This window comes from Colias philodice, chromosome 20 (assembly GCF_061535455.1).
Source record: "Colias philodice isolate Cphi_HAF_F1 chromosome 20, ilColPhil1 Martin Lab GWU primary, whole genome shotgun sequence".
Lineage (NCBI taxonomy): Eukaryota > Metazoa > Arthropoda > Insecta > Lepidoptera > Pieridae > Colias > Colias philodice.
This window is the reverse complement of record NC_143105.1, coordinates 8250148-8267992: the sequence shown is the minus strand read 5'-3', so window position 1 is coordinate 8267992 and position 17845 is coordinate 8250148. Positions and strand designations below refer to the sequence as shown.

The 17845-nt window shown below is 33.3% G+C and overlaps 1 protein-coding gene across 1 annotated transcript in view; it reads right to left on the bottom strand.

Moving 5' to 3' along the window:
- Nucleotides 1-3665: 3665 nt before the first annotated feature.
- Nucleotides 3666-17845, bottom strand: part of LOC149479581 (uncharacterized) — a 103223-nt gene continuing 89043 nt past the window's right edge. The window contains exon 3 of the mRNA XM_089708116.1: nucleotides 3666-4377. Coding sequence (XP_089564242.1) covers nucleotides 4228-4377 — 150 coding nt within the window. The 3' untranslated portion in view covers nucleotides 3666-4227. The remainder of the gene's footprint in view (nucleotides 4378-17845) is intronic.

Sequence of the window (17845 nt, the reverse complement as noted above, 5' to 3'; positions counted from 1 at the left end):
CAAATTAAAAATGAAGCCTCGAATTCCATACAGAATTAATTACAAGTTATACTAATAATAATAGTATTTACAAATAGCAAAAATAATATAAAAGCATCTATCCGGTAACGAATCATTTCGATTCAATCCACTTAAACTAATCTTAAATTAATTATTAATTATATAATTGAATATGCTCTTAAACTGTCTCATATTTCGATTAAGGGCTGATTTTTCAATCCTTGGTTAAAACTTATTCATCGAATAACGTTAAACTACCATTTCAAAATGTATTCTAATTGCCCGTATTTGACTGTTCACAGGTGACATTTTAATATTATCGTGTAATACTTTATTGGATGGGTAAGTTTTAACTAGCGATTGAAAAATCGGCCCTTAATACAATAAAATTAATTGAATAATAAAATATTATTTCTCTGCAAGTTCTTGGCACGAACCGTCTTACATTACCTAAATTATCTAAAATAAACCTTTTCATTACAAAAATAATATAATGAGATCAATCGATGATAATTTTAGGCTGTGTCTTTGGAACAATTTGTGGGAAATATATATCCAGATATTCAACGCTCAACTCTTATATCGAAATACAACGTATAAATTCGTCTAATTTTCGTATATTTTATGGCTATATTAGTCCAAGAAAATTAGTAAAATTAGCGGAAATAAATCGTGTAGTTTTGAAAATCGCTACAGTTTTTCCTTGACTTGTCCAGGTGATCATATCGAAAGTTCTCAAGGGTGAGGGGTGAGCTAAATGTGTAGGACCAAAGGACCCTTTTTTGCTCATAAATCTAAAACCTTTACAAATAGCATCACGGTTACTTCTAGGAAAATATTCTACATAGAATTTCCTTTACCCTTGAGGACTTTCGATATGATCTGGATATTTCAAGAACAACTATAGCGATTTTCAAAACTACACGAATTATTTCCGATAATATCCAATTTTCGGCTTAATTTTCTCGGGCTATTTAAAATTATGACAACATCAAAAGCGGAATGTAAGCATCGAAGCAATAGTTAAATTTTCACTAAATATTTCTGTATATATAGGTATAAAACATGAAAATTGTGCGTTTTACAATCAGTAATACATTATTCAACCTAATTTTTCAAACAATATACAAATAGTCAAATTTAGAATTACGTTAAATACCTTTAATACTAAGCTGAGAATATATATATATATATATATATATATATATATATATTTACATCATACAATCTTTTTGGCGTCATGCACGTTGTGCATCATTACGACGTCCCCCAGTTCCCCTTGCTTTTTTTAACATGTTTTAATGAATATTGCTTAGTTTTTCGATAGCCAGCTCCGTGGGGTACGTCATTTTCGGATAATTTAATTTTTCGCGATATTCTTCTTGCGTTCGTGCCGCAACATTTTTGAGCCCCGAATCATGGTCATAAATTATAGGCGTCCTGGATATATTGATCGTGATTTACCTATCGCATCGACTATCTAGCATCCTCATAGCATGAACGGCATTTGTGAGTGCGATGTTGCCAGATTTCGGTTTACTATCTCTTTCTTTTATTAACGCTTGTCTTTTCATTTATATACCAATTTCGTAAGATCTATACATATACGGATGCACATTATTTTTTTTATCATTTATTATTAATTATTATCTATCTACACGTATTAGTAACAATGGATTTTGATAAAGTTTAGTACCCAAAGAGTTTATAATACGATAAAGAAAATTAAGCTCCTGTCTGTAATTTTTACATGAAAAATCAGAGGTAGTTGCTAAAATAACAAGCATATAATTATGTACATGTTTATCTAGTCTATTTTTTATAAATTTAAGACAATTAGGTAGGCAATAACTTCATTTGTGGGTCAATATAAATATAGGTATGATAAAATCGGGATTGTATCCTACCATGGCCTGAACCAATATTATAATATATGGACGTCAAATATTATATACGGACGTCCAATATCTATATACGGACGTCCAATATCTATATACGGACGCCTAATAGCTATATACGGACGTTCAATAACCTGGCTACTTTAATTGTAAAAATACGGCACTATTTTTTTTCTTTTTATACTCGATAGGCAAACGTTTGACCACAATCAGACCTGATGGAAAGCGGCAATGTGGTCTACTTGGGTGCACGTCTGCCTAGGAGGAGCCTATTCACCCTAGCTTTGAAGAGGTCCAGGTTGTATTGCTCAGGAAAAATAGTTGTAGGGAGTGAATAATTCCATTGTTTGGCTGTTTTAATTATGAAAGAAGTCTCGAAGCGACGAGGAGAAAGGATGAAACCCCTCGGCATGCCTCGAACTACGATTGAGGAATAATTTACTATTTGAGGCAGTACTGTTTGGCTACAAGCTACTGTATGATGGAAATACTATTACCAATCGTGTTGCATCACTTGCACCATATTGGATTATTCCCATTTGTCCCCACAGATTTCCCCGGGATCAATGGGAATTATTGGCATTTAGTAGGAAGAAATATTTTTAGAGAGAAGAAGAGAGATTTTGAGAATATCCCACTAGATTTGAATTGAACATTCGTATATAGCAATTGGACGTCCGTATATATAGCTATTGAGCGTCCGTATATAGCTATTGGCCGTCCGTATAAAGCTATTGTGCGTCCGTTCAATATAAACATATTATTATGTTGCTATTTTAACTGAAAGTTACGTTCGTGGTCTTTTCGCTTTAAATCTTATGGCTTATAAAGAATTTCACCCACGATAAACATTACTGTTCCGCTATCATCGCTTAAATTTCCTCCAATTTGGTAACATTTTTCATTACTGCTCCACTCCTATTAGCGTGATATTATATAGCTTATAGACTACCTCAATAAATGAGCTATCCAACACTGAAAGAATCAAATCAATCAAATCGTACTAGTAGTTCCGGAGATTAGCGCGTTCAACCAAACAAACGAACTCTTCTGCCCCGTAGGTGATAGCTTGATAATATGTAGCCTATAGCCTGACCTGACCTCTTAGTAATATTCATGCAAAATTTCAAGTAAATCCATGCAGTAGTTTTTGAGTTTATGCCGGACGTACATACAGACAAACAGACAAAAATTCTAAAAACTATATTTTTGGCTTCTATATCGATTGTAGATCACGCCTCAAGTATTCTTAAAAAAAAATTCAATAACTGCACGTAATTTTTTTTTGTATTTTCACCGACTTTTTAAAAGTTTTTAAATAAACTCGGGCTCCTAATGATACGCAACGCGTACACCTCCTACGGCGAATATATTGTTATAATTGCAGTCAGTGGTAAATATTATGATTGTGATCTATCGGTGCGAACGAGCTGGCAACGTCGCAGTTGTGGACGCCAAATACGCGGAGTCGGAGTCAGGAAATCTCCGAGTTATACGACTGTAAATATACGCGCGACAGCAGCGCCTCATCTGCGCTAAGATTTTTTCTCGAACTTTTTAATATATTATTGCAGCCATTTAAGCGATATTTTGGCATCTATCGATATTTGTCCTACGGTTTGTCAGGACCAATAGGACGTGAATGCCACTGGCTATCAAAGTGGCGTCCAGTATTCGGACGCCAAAAGCAGGTGGACGCCAGTTTAAATGCATTTTTGTCTTCAGAGGACGGCTGTTTGTTTGAGGGATAAATATATATATATATATATATATATAGGTTTTGATTTATTAACATTTTGTACAGTATCTCTACATAATTACATGGGCATATCAGTTTTTATACAAATAACTGCCAATGCTATATTATAATCACAGATTAAAATATTCATCTATATTTTGGTATATAGTGAATTCATGAAATTTCTCTGCTCGACTTAGATTACAAAATGATCATATTTTCACTTTAACATGAAGTCTGACGAAGACGATTAATGACGAATGTATTGAATTTGATATTATCTTGGATTTGATGTGAATAATATTAAGTATTAGAGAATCGTTCATTCATATTATAGTATCAGATTTATTTGCACACGTAAGCTACTATATTGTAAAAACATAAACAACAATTGACCTGTCCTCTTCCAAAATATCTAGAACATTCTAAATCTGTGATTATAATATTCAATACTTATTCATACAAGATACAATTTGGGGTTGTTCCGGGACCTATACAAGGTCCCGATTAATTGACTCTCTACAAATGTGATATATATAATAACAGACGAGAGTATACTTAAAAATTAGATACAAATTTATGGCATTTTGTTCACCGTTTATTTGACAATAGTTTCCATCCAAGCATGAAGAGGACAGCAGTACAAATGGACCCGGAGAGCTTGTCTGGTATTATTGATGAGAATATTGAGCTTTCTGAAGATCCTTTATCGTCTGTACATTGCGGTAGAACGGCATCCGTCTGAAATGATAAAATAATATGTAAAAAAAAACGAAATTGTAAAAGACTTAAATTTTTACACAAAAATAGATTTCTGTTCACGGCTTCGCTGGTAAAAATGTTCCTGATACCTAATGTAGTAAGTTTACATGACTTTTGTCAATTGCTAATATTGTTCTATTTTTGTGGTATTATTCTATCGTAGATTTGAAGTAATTTTAATTCATAATAATTAATAATAGTTGTAGTTGTAGAAGTAATTTATGTTTAGTGGTTCAGACGCTATAACGTAGTAATAAGACAGACAATTGCCTTCCTATTAATCACTACATAGTATAAAACAAGCAGAGCAGTGGTGGCTCAGTGGTGAGACCTCGGACTTCGAATCGATAAGTCCGGGGTTCGAGACCAGGCGAGCGCGCAGGAAATAAATTGATTTTTCAATTTATCTGCGCATGTTGTAACATCACTACTGCTCGAACGGTGAAGGAAAACATCGTGAGGAAACCGACATGTCGAAGAATTAAAAAAAAAAAGAAAGTTCGACGACATGTGTCATCCGCCAACACGCACTTGGCCAGCGTGGTGGATTATGGCCTGTACCCTCATAGGAGGCCCGTGTCCCAGCAGTGGGAACGTATATGGGCTGATGATGATGATGATGATGATGATGACTACATAGTATAAAACAAAGTCGCTTTCTCTGTCCCCATGTCCCTATGTATGCTTAAATCTTTAAAAATACGCAACGGATTTTGATGCGGTTTTTTTAATAGATAGAGTGATTCAAGAGGAAGGTTTTAGTATATAATTTATTATGTTTTAGACAAAGCGGGCGAAGCCGCGGGTGGAAAGCTAGTAATACAATATATTAACGTGGACTAGTAAAAATAAACTTCATTAGTATAACTGTAAATAATAGCTCTACATCATCATTAAAATATTCATTAACATAACTCAAAAGTTCCTTAATGATTGTAATAAAGAAATGCAGGCAAATGCACCAAAACAACACGAATATAATTTAATTTTACAAGTTAGTGAGACCAATAAACTTAGTGCATCTAGAGTCTGTAAACACTGAAACTCAAACGGTTTACTTGGAAGCACTTTTTATAGATATTAATAAAACAATGCCCTCATAAAGTTTAGTACGTGAGTCGTAGAGTACTTTTATAGTGACGAAACGAATGCGATACGATTTTATTACGACTCTAATAAGTTGCATGAATCACTCTTGTTTCATTACCTTACAAATATTATGGAAGTTATGGTGCAGTTTGTAAGAATTTTGTTTAATGTAATCAAAAGTTATTTCTACCCCAATAATTTGTGATAGACTTAGTAATTAACACATCTATTTGTGCCCGTGTTTTGTACTCTAGTTTTAATTTTTAAATTTATATGATTCATCGTATGGAATGTAAAGCTTTATTATAGTGAAGAGCATTCCTTAATAATTAAATTTTTAAAGGAACACGATATTTTATTTACATTGCATGTCTCATAGTTGCCGGAACTTCTTACGTAGCCTAGTACGTAATATAAATAAGTCGTACTAGCTTTCCGTCCGCGGCTTCGCCCGCGTTTTCAAAGAAAAACCAGCATAGTTTCCGTTCCCGTGGGATTTCCGGGATAAAACTATGTGTTAATCCAAGTTACCCTCTATATGTGTGCTAAATTTCATTGTAATCGGTTCAGTGGTATTTGCGTGAAAGAGTAACAAACACACACCTTCACAAACTTTCGCATTTTAATATTAGTAGGATAGGATGCACATATTTATTTTAGTTTTCATTATTTTAGGATGTTTAAGAAAATAAATATAATAATTTAAGAAAATAATAATATTGAAGAAAATAAAAAGAGTTTTACCATTTTCATATCCGACATTACGATACGATATATCGTAACGTACCAAACGATATTAAAAGTAATTCAAGAGAGTGATACACTTGTCGGTTTTATTGTTAGGATAATTCGAATGGTGTTTTTATTATAAGGGGTTGCGAATTACGCGTGTGCTGTGATAGTAGAGATTAGATTTTTAGTGGAGACATGAACTATAGGAATGATATTGGCATTTGAATTCACAATTGAAATTCGTAATAGGAATATGAAATTTACCTAATAAAAAAATAAAATAAAAATGATATAATATTATAGCCTATAGCCTTCCTAGATAAATGGGCTATATAACACCGGAAGAATTTTGCAAATCGGACCAGTAGTTCCCGAGATTAGCGCGTTCAAATAAACAAACAAACAAACTCTTCAACTTTATAATAATTGTATACATAGTTGAGATTTGATGAAAAATACCATTTTTCAATTGGAAATCGACTTAGTTACAGAGATGTTTTTTTCTGTGTTTGAAAAAAAGCGATTGTCATTTCATGGCGTACAATTTTTTCATTTATTCATGTAATCTTCTCATTAATATTCAGTGTTTTTTTGTTTTAATATTAACATTTCTTGTGTGTTTCATAATTTGTACGGAATTTATTTTCTGTAATACTGACTTGAGCTTATTTTTATTCATTTACTAGCTTACCGCCCGCGGCTTCGCCCGCTTTGTCTAAAACCCAATAAATTATATATACTAAAACCTTCCTCTTGAATCACTCTATCTATTTAAAAAAACCGCATCCAAATCCGTTGCGTAGTTTTAAAGATTTAATCATACAAAGGGACATAGGGTCAGAGAAAGCGACTTTGTTTTATACTATGTAGTGATGTTTAAGTCCATCTATAACATCGTAAAGACTAATATAATTTCGCAATAGTAAAACTATTCAAGTGTTACAACGCTTTTAACGAAGTAAAACCTAATGCATATAGTGTTTATTTTAGCTTTCTAGATCAAGTACACTTCTAAGTCATAAAAGTAGGTGGTGATGGAGTTTATTGCGATTTAGGTTTATTTATTTAGTAGCAATTGTAGGGTTTCATTATATTTATTATTCAACTTCTTAGCGAGTTCTTAGTGATTAGATTTTTGCATCTCCAATTAAAGACTTAAAAAGGTCTTCTAATTGGACGTAAAACAAATCAAGAACATCAGATAAATATATTATGTGAAATGCATCTCTTAGCTTTATTTTGTTTCTAGTGAAGATAATTAATAACTGTGATAATAAACGTAGTTGAGAAATATTGAGTCTGCGTCGGTAAAATTTATAACCTTAGGATTATTACCTTGTGTTTTTTATATAAAAAAACAACACGTAGTATATTATTATTAGTCTGTGCTAGAAGTATATTAAATCGAATAAACATAATACTGATAATACGGTAGACATACAGACGAAACTTACGAATGGATTATCTATACAAAATCTAACAGATGGTAAAAATACAATGGCATGACACACATAAAACCAAATTTAATGACATCACAGGTAAAACGCTCCCCTCAACAAATAAAATTAGAAAGAAATCCTCTTAAAAGATATCATTCAGATCGAAACGTTAGCGGTGAACTGTATAATTTTATTATACCTAATTTCGTTTCTAAATTGAAAACGCACCCGACAAATTACTTTCTCTGATACCGAAAAAATGAAACAAACATATACAGGGACAAACGTAACAGACAGGGAGAGATATCACCTGATTATCTTAACAAGAAAGGCGGGAAATCATCTACATTTGCATATACTTTGAGAGTAAATAAAAAGCTAAATTAAGTTGGCAAGATTCCTTCCCTGGAGGTTGCATGCAATTTTGAATTCAAATAGGGAGCAGATAAAATGCAAATTTGAGAAACTGTGATTGGAGTTTTGTATTGAACTCTGTAATAAAATCGAATAGTTTCTGATGATACAATAAATAAATATGGCGAAGTAGATAAACATCGTTTCAAATGGAGGTATCGTTTCCAAATATTTGTTTACTCAGCAAATGGTACGCTTTCGAGTTCAAAGGATTGTTATTTTCTGAAGATTGTTATGCATATTTTATGATAACATCAGGTAACAGTAATAAAATATTTTCTTTTCCGTACCATGTACTACACAAATAACTGCTGAATTAAACTATAAATTAATGGTAGCAGAATGTAATAAAGACTGCAGTAAAACAAAATTGAGTATTAATAATTATTGACATAATTAATGATCTAAGACCAGATATAATAGTGAAAATTATGGATTTAAATATAACCTATGGTGGTACGGTATGGTAAGGTGTTGAAATGACAAATAACACACACATTGATATATACATGAAGTAATTTCACATGTCCCATAAAAATCAATGCTATAAGTACATTTAAATCAAATATTCCTTCTCAACCGTATACACATTTGTATCCTACAGGTAAACAATGCTTGCAAGAACCAAACAAGCGTAATAATAAGCAAAAAAATACCTTTGAACCTACAATAGACACACGACAAATCGGTTCAAAGGGATTGGGGTGGATAATTTTCACTCAATACCGACCCAAATGCTGCTTATTTGAATCAAATAAATTTGAATCCTTCTCCCTCATACATAGAGTCTAATCTCCCTAAAACAGAATTCGATCGAGCAGGCTATTTGCTCAAGAAAAGAGGTTTTATGAAAGGAGTCGTGAAATTAGTTATATTTAATTTCGCAATACTTTTTCCGTGAACACAATGATCGTCTGCTTATGCGCATTTTATATTGGAATATTAATATTTAGTCTGTGATCAAAGAGAATTGTGTTATTTAAGATTTATGAAATAAAATTGATTTAGGTAAATTGATAAGATTCTTTTAAAAATTGTATTTTGCTCGAGAAAGGTAGAGAGAATAGACAAATTGTACGGATACGTTAAAGATCCTTTTTGGTAAGAGTGTTAGACATTTTCTATGAAACAAATAAAATCCTACCGATTTTTAAGACTTAGATAGATAGGGAAACCACATGTAAAAACAAAATTTTTAAACCAAAAATTATCACTACTGGAGATAAACTATTTTAAACGTTAATTCAAGTAAAATTTAAAATCTAAACTAAATATTATTAAGCTAACAATGTAGTTACGAAGACAATTCTGACGTTTCATTTGACGATAAAAAGATCTATCGACTTGAAGATTTTATCCCGGCATTCTGGGTTTTATTGCCGAAACTATGAATTCTATATCGATATCGTTAAAACGAGAACGCTTTATAGATAACTAGAGGTAATATTGGTATTGACAAAGTATGTCTTGGAATTGTAAAATTTTTCATTTGAGCGAATAGTGGTGGGACATTGTGGCGATATTTTTATCGATATTATTCGTATACCATACGTACATCACTATATTTTATGTAATGCATACTTGTATAGTAATACATTATCTTTGCTTATATCATATTATACAGCTGATTATTTGAGTTGGTTTATATTAAATGTATGTACATAAAATGGACTACATGATGGATGCAACGTCGACATGTTTGTATTTATTTATTCCTTTCTTTATTCATTGGGAGTTATCATCCACATGTTTGAAATAAACCAGATAAACATGAGTCCTGCAAAAACAAAAAGAAACGAAGTGCCCGTTTTTTAAATAAATTCATATCATAACAAAGTCAAGTGAGACGGACAGTTATGGCACACAGAATCGTCACGACGCAATCTCGTAATAGCATCGTTAAAAACCGCGTGGGTAACGAATAATAATCTTCAAACGGAGAGCATCGATGCTCCACATGACGTTTACGATCGAACAAATAAATTAAATGCAATCGTAAAATGTATCGAGCGGTATCGACGCGTGTCACATCACTATAAAAAATGGCTGCGCTGAGCGCGTTGTCATAAAAACACATTGTTCTCTTTGCTTATGTAAACGTCTATTATTTATTTGAGATGTATCGTTGATTGTACTTATACATGTAATAGCTGTGCCGGCAAATGTTGTTTATTGATTCGAGAATATTAGATGTTGGCTAATTCTCAGATCCAGCCAATAGGCGCACGAAATTGCATGAGAATCGGTCCAGCCGTTTCGGAGGAGTACGGTAACTAAAGAGACTTTTATATATTGCAAGAAGATAGATATCGACGCAGAAATTACACAAAATATGTATATAAGTATGGTATGGACTGCACATTACCTATGTTGAAACATAAATAATAAATATATTGTTACGTTGTTGATTTTATTTCTATTATATTATAATGCTCACTAAAATCGGCGTTAAAGTAAAGAAATAATGCATCATGTATGGTCGTTTTTTATATCGTAACATAATATTTCATACTATTATTTACGGTCAAGTCGTAGGGATTTCGGCTAATCTCTCCTTTTATAGCTGGCAACATTCAGTTTTAACATCATTCGGATTCATAGATCAATAAAATAACTTCTTTTTTGAATAGCTGTGTTTTACCTGAAAATAAAACACATATTAAATACTTACCTATATTTGAAGCTTACTTATTGAGAAGGTACCTAGCTTTTTCCGCCTATTTTCCCTCTCTTTCTCGTTGTATATATGCTATCTCTCTCGCACACGGCACACCTCCCACCAGGTGGCGCGGCCGGCGCACGATAATGTGCAGGCGCTTGATCTTCTTCATTGAGTCGAAATCCTCAACAGGTGGACGTTAAGTGTAAGCTTCAAATATAGGTAAGTATTTAATATGTGTTTTATTTTCAGGTAAAACACAGCTATTAAACACTTGACCGTAATTTGAAGCTTACTTATTGAGACCTGTTTGTTACCCACCTGGTGTACAATATATGGACGCCAATGTGAATTTGAATAGGTACATAAGTAATTACTTATTTCTTTATTTGAAAGAGTAAGGTGTGCAGATAGTATACCAATAAATCACACAAATTTTTATATTATTTATATTAACAATCCCAGATGAAAAGTTAATCAAATAAGAACCAAAAAGTTAATCATAATGATTAAAAGTATTAGAACTTATGAGATTGGTTCAAGCGTACCTTAGTTAACCTTTTGGGCTTGAAAAGTTAAAGTTACTACAATTTTCACTATCTTTAGCGTAAATCTGCGAAAGCGCCAGTAACGACTTTCAATTACGCATTTAGATGTTACTTACAAAATGAAGCAACAGCTGATCCCGACGAGGCAAAAATACCTCAAACTCAAACCTTTATTTATTCAATTAGAACTCTGTAGAAGCACAATTGAATCATCTTAACATAGAATTACCACCTGTCTCAACTCACACAGTTTTAACCCAACCTGCTACAAGCGGACAAGAAGAGAACTTGGTCCTTACTTTTGGGGTCAGAAATAAATTTAAAAGGTCACCCCTTGAATAAGGCAATAAAATATCAAAACAGGTAAACGGTTTTAATTATAATACAGATTTTTAACATCCAACCAAACCGTGCGGTATCTATTAATGTTTAGAGCCAACGCCACCAATCATAATCTAAACATGGCTAGTACTTTCAGTACAATGCATGAATTATTTATTTAAAACTGATAGGTCATAAACTCTGTACTGGAAACAAATATACTGAACTTAAGAGACTAAAATGATAATGAGCTTATCTGTGTCCCAAAACTGCAATTACTACAGCCAAGTACGTTACTTTTAATCAATTCGGTTTTAAGATATAATTATGATTTACATCAGAACTTATATACCGAAAGCCTTGGGACTACATAACGTGACTTATCTTCTTATTCTTATACTTATATAAAAATGAATCGCAAAATGTGTTGGTAAGCGCATAACTCGAGAACGGCTGAACCGATTTCGATAATTCTTTTTATATTCCTTGAAGTACGAGGATGGTTTTTATGTAGAGAAAACGTAAGTACCACGAGCGAAGCCGGGGCGGACCGCTAGTTTATAATAATAGTGTTTGTGCACAACACTAGGCAGTCAACAGCTATATGAACGTCAGATAGGAAAAGAGCCAAATTTATCCAGTCAGTAACAAAGGATTTTAACTATAGTTACTTTATTCTAATTCAACCAACTGCTACTAGCTACTCCGTATGTCTTTTGGATAGACGGAGGCAAATAGGATTTTTATTCCAACTATATCATTTGATATTTTGAAAATGTACTCCACATTTTCATACCGTCAGAGTCATTTTGCAGATTATAGTGGTGCAGCACTGAACACTGTCTATTAGGTGGCTGATGCTGCTGACCGGGCCTTCAGTTCCGCTTTCCAGAATACCTTCACCCTTCTAGGTGTTACTACTACTGAAATAGCGGTACTCTATCGCGTCGTTCAGGTCTCTAACTGACATAATGGCAAGAGAGATTATAAGCTTAACTATGCATTATTATGTTAAGGAATATGGTGGGTTTTGAATACTATCGTCGTCTGAAAGTATCTCCTTTCGATTAACTGCATTAAGGATGCAGATCTGATCCCATCTTTGTTCCGTAGGAATGCTACGACAGTCTAAACGTTACACTGAACAAAGAAAATTGCCCTGAATATAGTCGGTTGTTCCAACATCCGTAATATGGCTAGCCTAAGGTTAGTTATCCCTTGATTGTGACTGCTACCAATGGAGGCATTGCTCTTGTGTTGTCCACAGTTGTGCGAGTGCAAAAATGAAGAACTGAGCTCGTGGGGAGCTATGTCGAATGAATCTGTGTTAAGATTATGACAGTATAGGACAGTTAGCTGTGGATGCGAAGACAGGACATTACTTTATTCATCCGTAAACACGCGAGGCAGCCACGGACAGCGATATAGCAAGAACTAAACTAGCAAAGTTTAGTTCGCTTACCAGACTTTGTCATGTTTTAAATGCAGTATATCCTCTGAATAGCATTGCATTTATGACTATTGATAAACTTAATTCACCCGTAAACACGAGAAGCAGGCACGGATAGCGATATAGCAAGAACTAAACCAGCAAGGTTTAGTTCGATTACCAGACTTATATTTTAAAAGCCGTATAGCCTGTACATTTCATTTATTGCCCCCCCCCCCCTCAAAGCAAAGAAATGAGAAGTCATTTGGCAGAGCTTTCTCGTTAAGGGTAGGGGTTCCAAGTAATATCTAATAATAAGAGGCTTTTGTTTGGAAAGATTGACTTTCCGTTATTTATCCTCTATCCTATGTAACTCAACAGTCAGTATTCTCAGCATTCGTTGAGTACTTAAACGTTTTACGTTAATAGTTGTATATAACTTTATTATACAATATAATAATCCTGGTGGGATGACAAAAAACTTGTCTAACAAACGATTATCCTAATCCCTCAGCGATTTATTGTTTGAGCCCCGAAGAAAAGTCTCATGGGTGCAATAATGAGGTCAAATGGGTTGAAAAACGAGTCAAATAAATTGCCTACAAGACCGGGCAACTAAAATAGGCCTATGAGAGGTCAACTATACGTAATCAATCGTCATTTGTTACATTCAATCGCTTTGCGATTAAAAAATCTCTTCCGATGTTTGTATATGAAAATTGGTCGGCTAGTGCCATTTAATTACGATACCAAACATACCGTTGACACAAGGCTTGGTGACAATCCTCGAAACCACCGCCACAAATCATCTGCGAGATGATATTTGATCCGACTCGCCTTCCTTTGTTGTGATTAGGCTTTGCATTGGTAAATACAATTTGTTCAATTCCAATTTCCATAATTGGTAAACCAATGGTGGTTTCCTGATTCCTGAAGCGTAAACTTTTAGGATACGAAGTATCAATTTCATGCGCCCATTATTTGACGTATCTAACCTTTATTGTATTTATTAGGTCATTTACTATACTGCCCACTGTGAAGTAGATTTCAAAACCTTTTTCTACCTACCTTAGAAGAGTGAAGATCCGATACGGTCATATCCAAAACTTCTTTCGTGGGTCCTCGTTGACAAAAGCAAATATCTATGATCATTTTAATGATCAATCCTTTGTATATTTGCACCAATCGCCATTAAAGCCCCGCGAGGGCTGATATATATTTGCACCATTTCCCCGTGGGGACGGTTGTTATCAAAGCCCCGCGAAGGCTGATATATATTTGCACCATGTCTCCGTGAGGTACTGTTGTAATCAAAGCCCCGCGAGGGCTGATATATATTTGCACCATTTCTCCATGAGGGACGGTTGTAATCAAAGCCCCGCGAGGGCTGATATATATTCGCACCATCTTTTCCGTGAGGGACGATTGTAATCAAAGCCCCGCGAGGGCCGATATATATTTGCACCATTTCCCTGCGAGCGACAGCTGCGCGAGGGATGTTTGTAACTAGAAATAAGTAGGGCCTGCCAAAAAATGCTTAAGAGACACCCTGCGAGGGTGAATTTGACCTGGCTAACCCCTGCGAGGAGTAGTGGCCACATTTATGTATTCTGCTTCGAGCAAGAATACACCTTAGTGCTAATATAAAAATAGCAGTAAATAATCATTTAAATAATATAGCAATTAACAAGGTCCTTTAACTTATTTTCCAATGTTAGCGACATTTAATAAATTCATAATTCAAATCAATTCACTAAATTTTAAAATGAACTTCGATTCATATTTATTTTTGTTCATGCAATCGATGTAACATTTAGTTGCTTTATATCCGTTAACATTCCTTACGAACGCAACCATACCGTCGTAGGACGTTATAATATTTAATTGCACAAAATAATCTCCACTCACCCGCAATTTTTTACTTTTTGTCAAGGTGTACAAGTTTATAATATTATTCTAAAACGTTAGAAGTGAATTGTAAATCCTTTGAAATAAGTGTATCTAAATCTAATTAATTATATTAAGATATCTCGATAATTATTATACGATAACCCTTTCAGCACAAGTTCAGTAAACCAAAGAATTTAATTGTAAAATTTTTTGGTACTTACTCGTTTTAACAAAAAAGTTGCATCATTTGAACATAGGAAACGTAATTTTCAATCAAATTAGCCGTGTGTAATATGTCTATTTTCACATAAAAACGGATCAGAATAATACTCATAAAAGGACACGTATAGACTACGGATAGTTTTGAATGTGTGGAACATTCATGGTACGTATCTACTATACATGAGCGAATTCCATCATTATTCAGTTGAGCGGTAACTCCCGTACGATTTATAAAATAATATCACAACGTGTTCTGACATGTCGTGACTTCTTGGAGCTGACTCATCTCGTTCGATAATTTTTAGTAATAAACTATGATAGGAATTCCGAACCGTTCCTAGCGATAACGACAATGTAATAAAGTCGTAGCAATGGATTGTATGCCTGTAAAGCTTTGAGTTGGCTCATATCCATACTAAGTATTAATTGTAATTTTTCCACGAAAAATTCACTTGTACCCTTGTAATAAAAACACATTATTAAAAATGAAATAAAATATTAAAAATATCTATATACAAGAGAGGGTATTTGATATATCTAGTAATATCAAATAATCACAAAAGTAATATTAACGATTCGAGTAAAGCCGAACGGTAACACCGTTAAAATAGCTTTACTCACAGTATTAAAAATTCAAATATTAATTAGTACATATTGCATAATGAAATATTTCAAAAGAAAAGTTACTATTTCAAGTAAAATGTAACGGTTGTATCGTTAATTTTAAATATCTTTATTCATGCTATTAAGTATTTAAGCATATTGAAAAATAAACTATTGCTGAAGGATTCATTAAAAACCTCAGCATTTTAAATAAAGTCCAACGATTATACCGTTGACTTTAAAGATTTTTACTCATTTTTAAGTAAAATATTATTAGAATAGATGTAAAAATAACTCACTGTACCGATCCGACGGGATACACTTTTTAACACTTTTAGCACTTGCTTTAAGCAATACTTAATACTTAATAGCACCAAGGTTGTAGTCTTGTAGACAACCTTCTCGCGGCGGAAGCTAGACGCCAATGAAGAAGATCAAGCGCCTGCACATTATCGTGCGCCGGCCGCGCCACCTGGTGGGAGGTGTGCCGTGTGCGAGAGAGATAGCATATATACAACGAGAAAGAGAGGGAAAATAGGCGGAAAAAGCTAGGTACCTTCTCAATAAGTAAGCTTCAAATTACGGTCAAGTGTTTAATATGCTATTATTGTTTGACGTTTTTCAGCTGATTTCTATAAATCCACGTACATATTAACTGTTAACTTCATCTTTATTATGTTATCGTTTCCTTGGTATCAAGACGTGTGAAGTATGTATATTTACATTTTCTTCCATTTTTCTAATTTAGTTTCAGAATATGTCATTCGGTGTTAGATAGCTCATTTATCGAGGAAGGCTAAAGGCTATATATGAACACGCTACGACCAACAGGAGTGGAGCCACGGGGGTGAAACCGCGGGGAGCAGCTAGTTAACTATAAACATTCTTCATTACATAAACACTGTAAAAAAAACCGCAAGGAAAAAATCTCAAATCAAAGCCAAACAAACAATGCGAAATAAATCAGATACACTAAACATCAAACCATTACCTTTAACAATCCCCATAATTTTTATTCTCAGTATTAAAATGTCCAATTACCACTAAACTCGATAATAACCAGCTTTTATCTGAACATCGTAAAATAACTCGATTTTTCATAAACGATCGAATTAACATGCGCACGCGTCTGTCTAATAAGTCATAAAAAAGAATTTTCTGGAAGTTTATGACGTCATTGTTAATGTACCGACATTTATTGACTGTTAAAGTGACTAATGAGGAACGGATAATAAAATAATGCAAGATTAGAGATGCATTGCGTTAATTTTATGGTGGTATTAAAATTATTTTTATTTTACAGGAACGTTAAATGCGCCATTTTGAATATATTTGCCTGTCACGTTAATAATTTTACCCCACTATAATAATAGTGCCATGTTTTGATATGAAAAAAATATATACTTAGGATTATTATTTTTTTTTTACGTATCCAGGAAAGATCTTCTAGTATAAGATAGTAAGTCATGATTGATCCTAAATGACAATAACAATTAACATACCTACATGAAAAAACTTATTCTGTGTAAGTATCTCAATATTCCTGGTCAAATTAAAACCAATATTAGATGGATCGAAAGTTTACTACAACAAAAAATGTATCTACAATCTACATACTATCACAGATAATATATACTATATACAACAGATTTAATTGAACAATGTCTACTTTTTACAACGCCTTATAACAGTTTATTCCATTCGATTGTATAACAAAGAATTGCAATAAAAATAAAATGTTTCGCTTATCTTGAATTATAACAAACCTTACAATCGCTCATCTTTTTAACAATAAAAAAGTTACTTGAAAAATTTTACGCGCCCTTTTACATCTTGCTTTTTAAAATTCGAACGCCGCCATTTTCTTTTAACGTTCGATTTTGTTGGGCATTTAAAGATAAGCCCAAATTACTGTGATATAAAAGAGAAATAAGATAGAAAGGTGAGTGTAAATCTAATTTATTTTTTATTGTTTTTTGTTTTGAAAAATGTAAGTAAGCAAATAATCTTTCAGGGCATAATAAAAGGTGTTGGTCAAAAAGAAAAGTGCAATTTGTTACAATATAACGATCCTTCGGAAATTTATAATATTATGTACTTT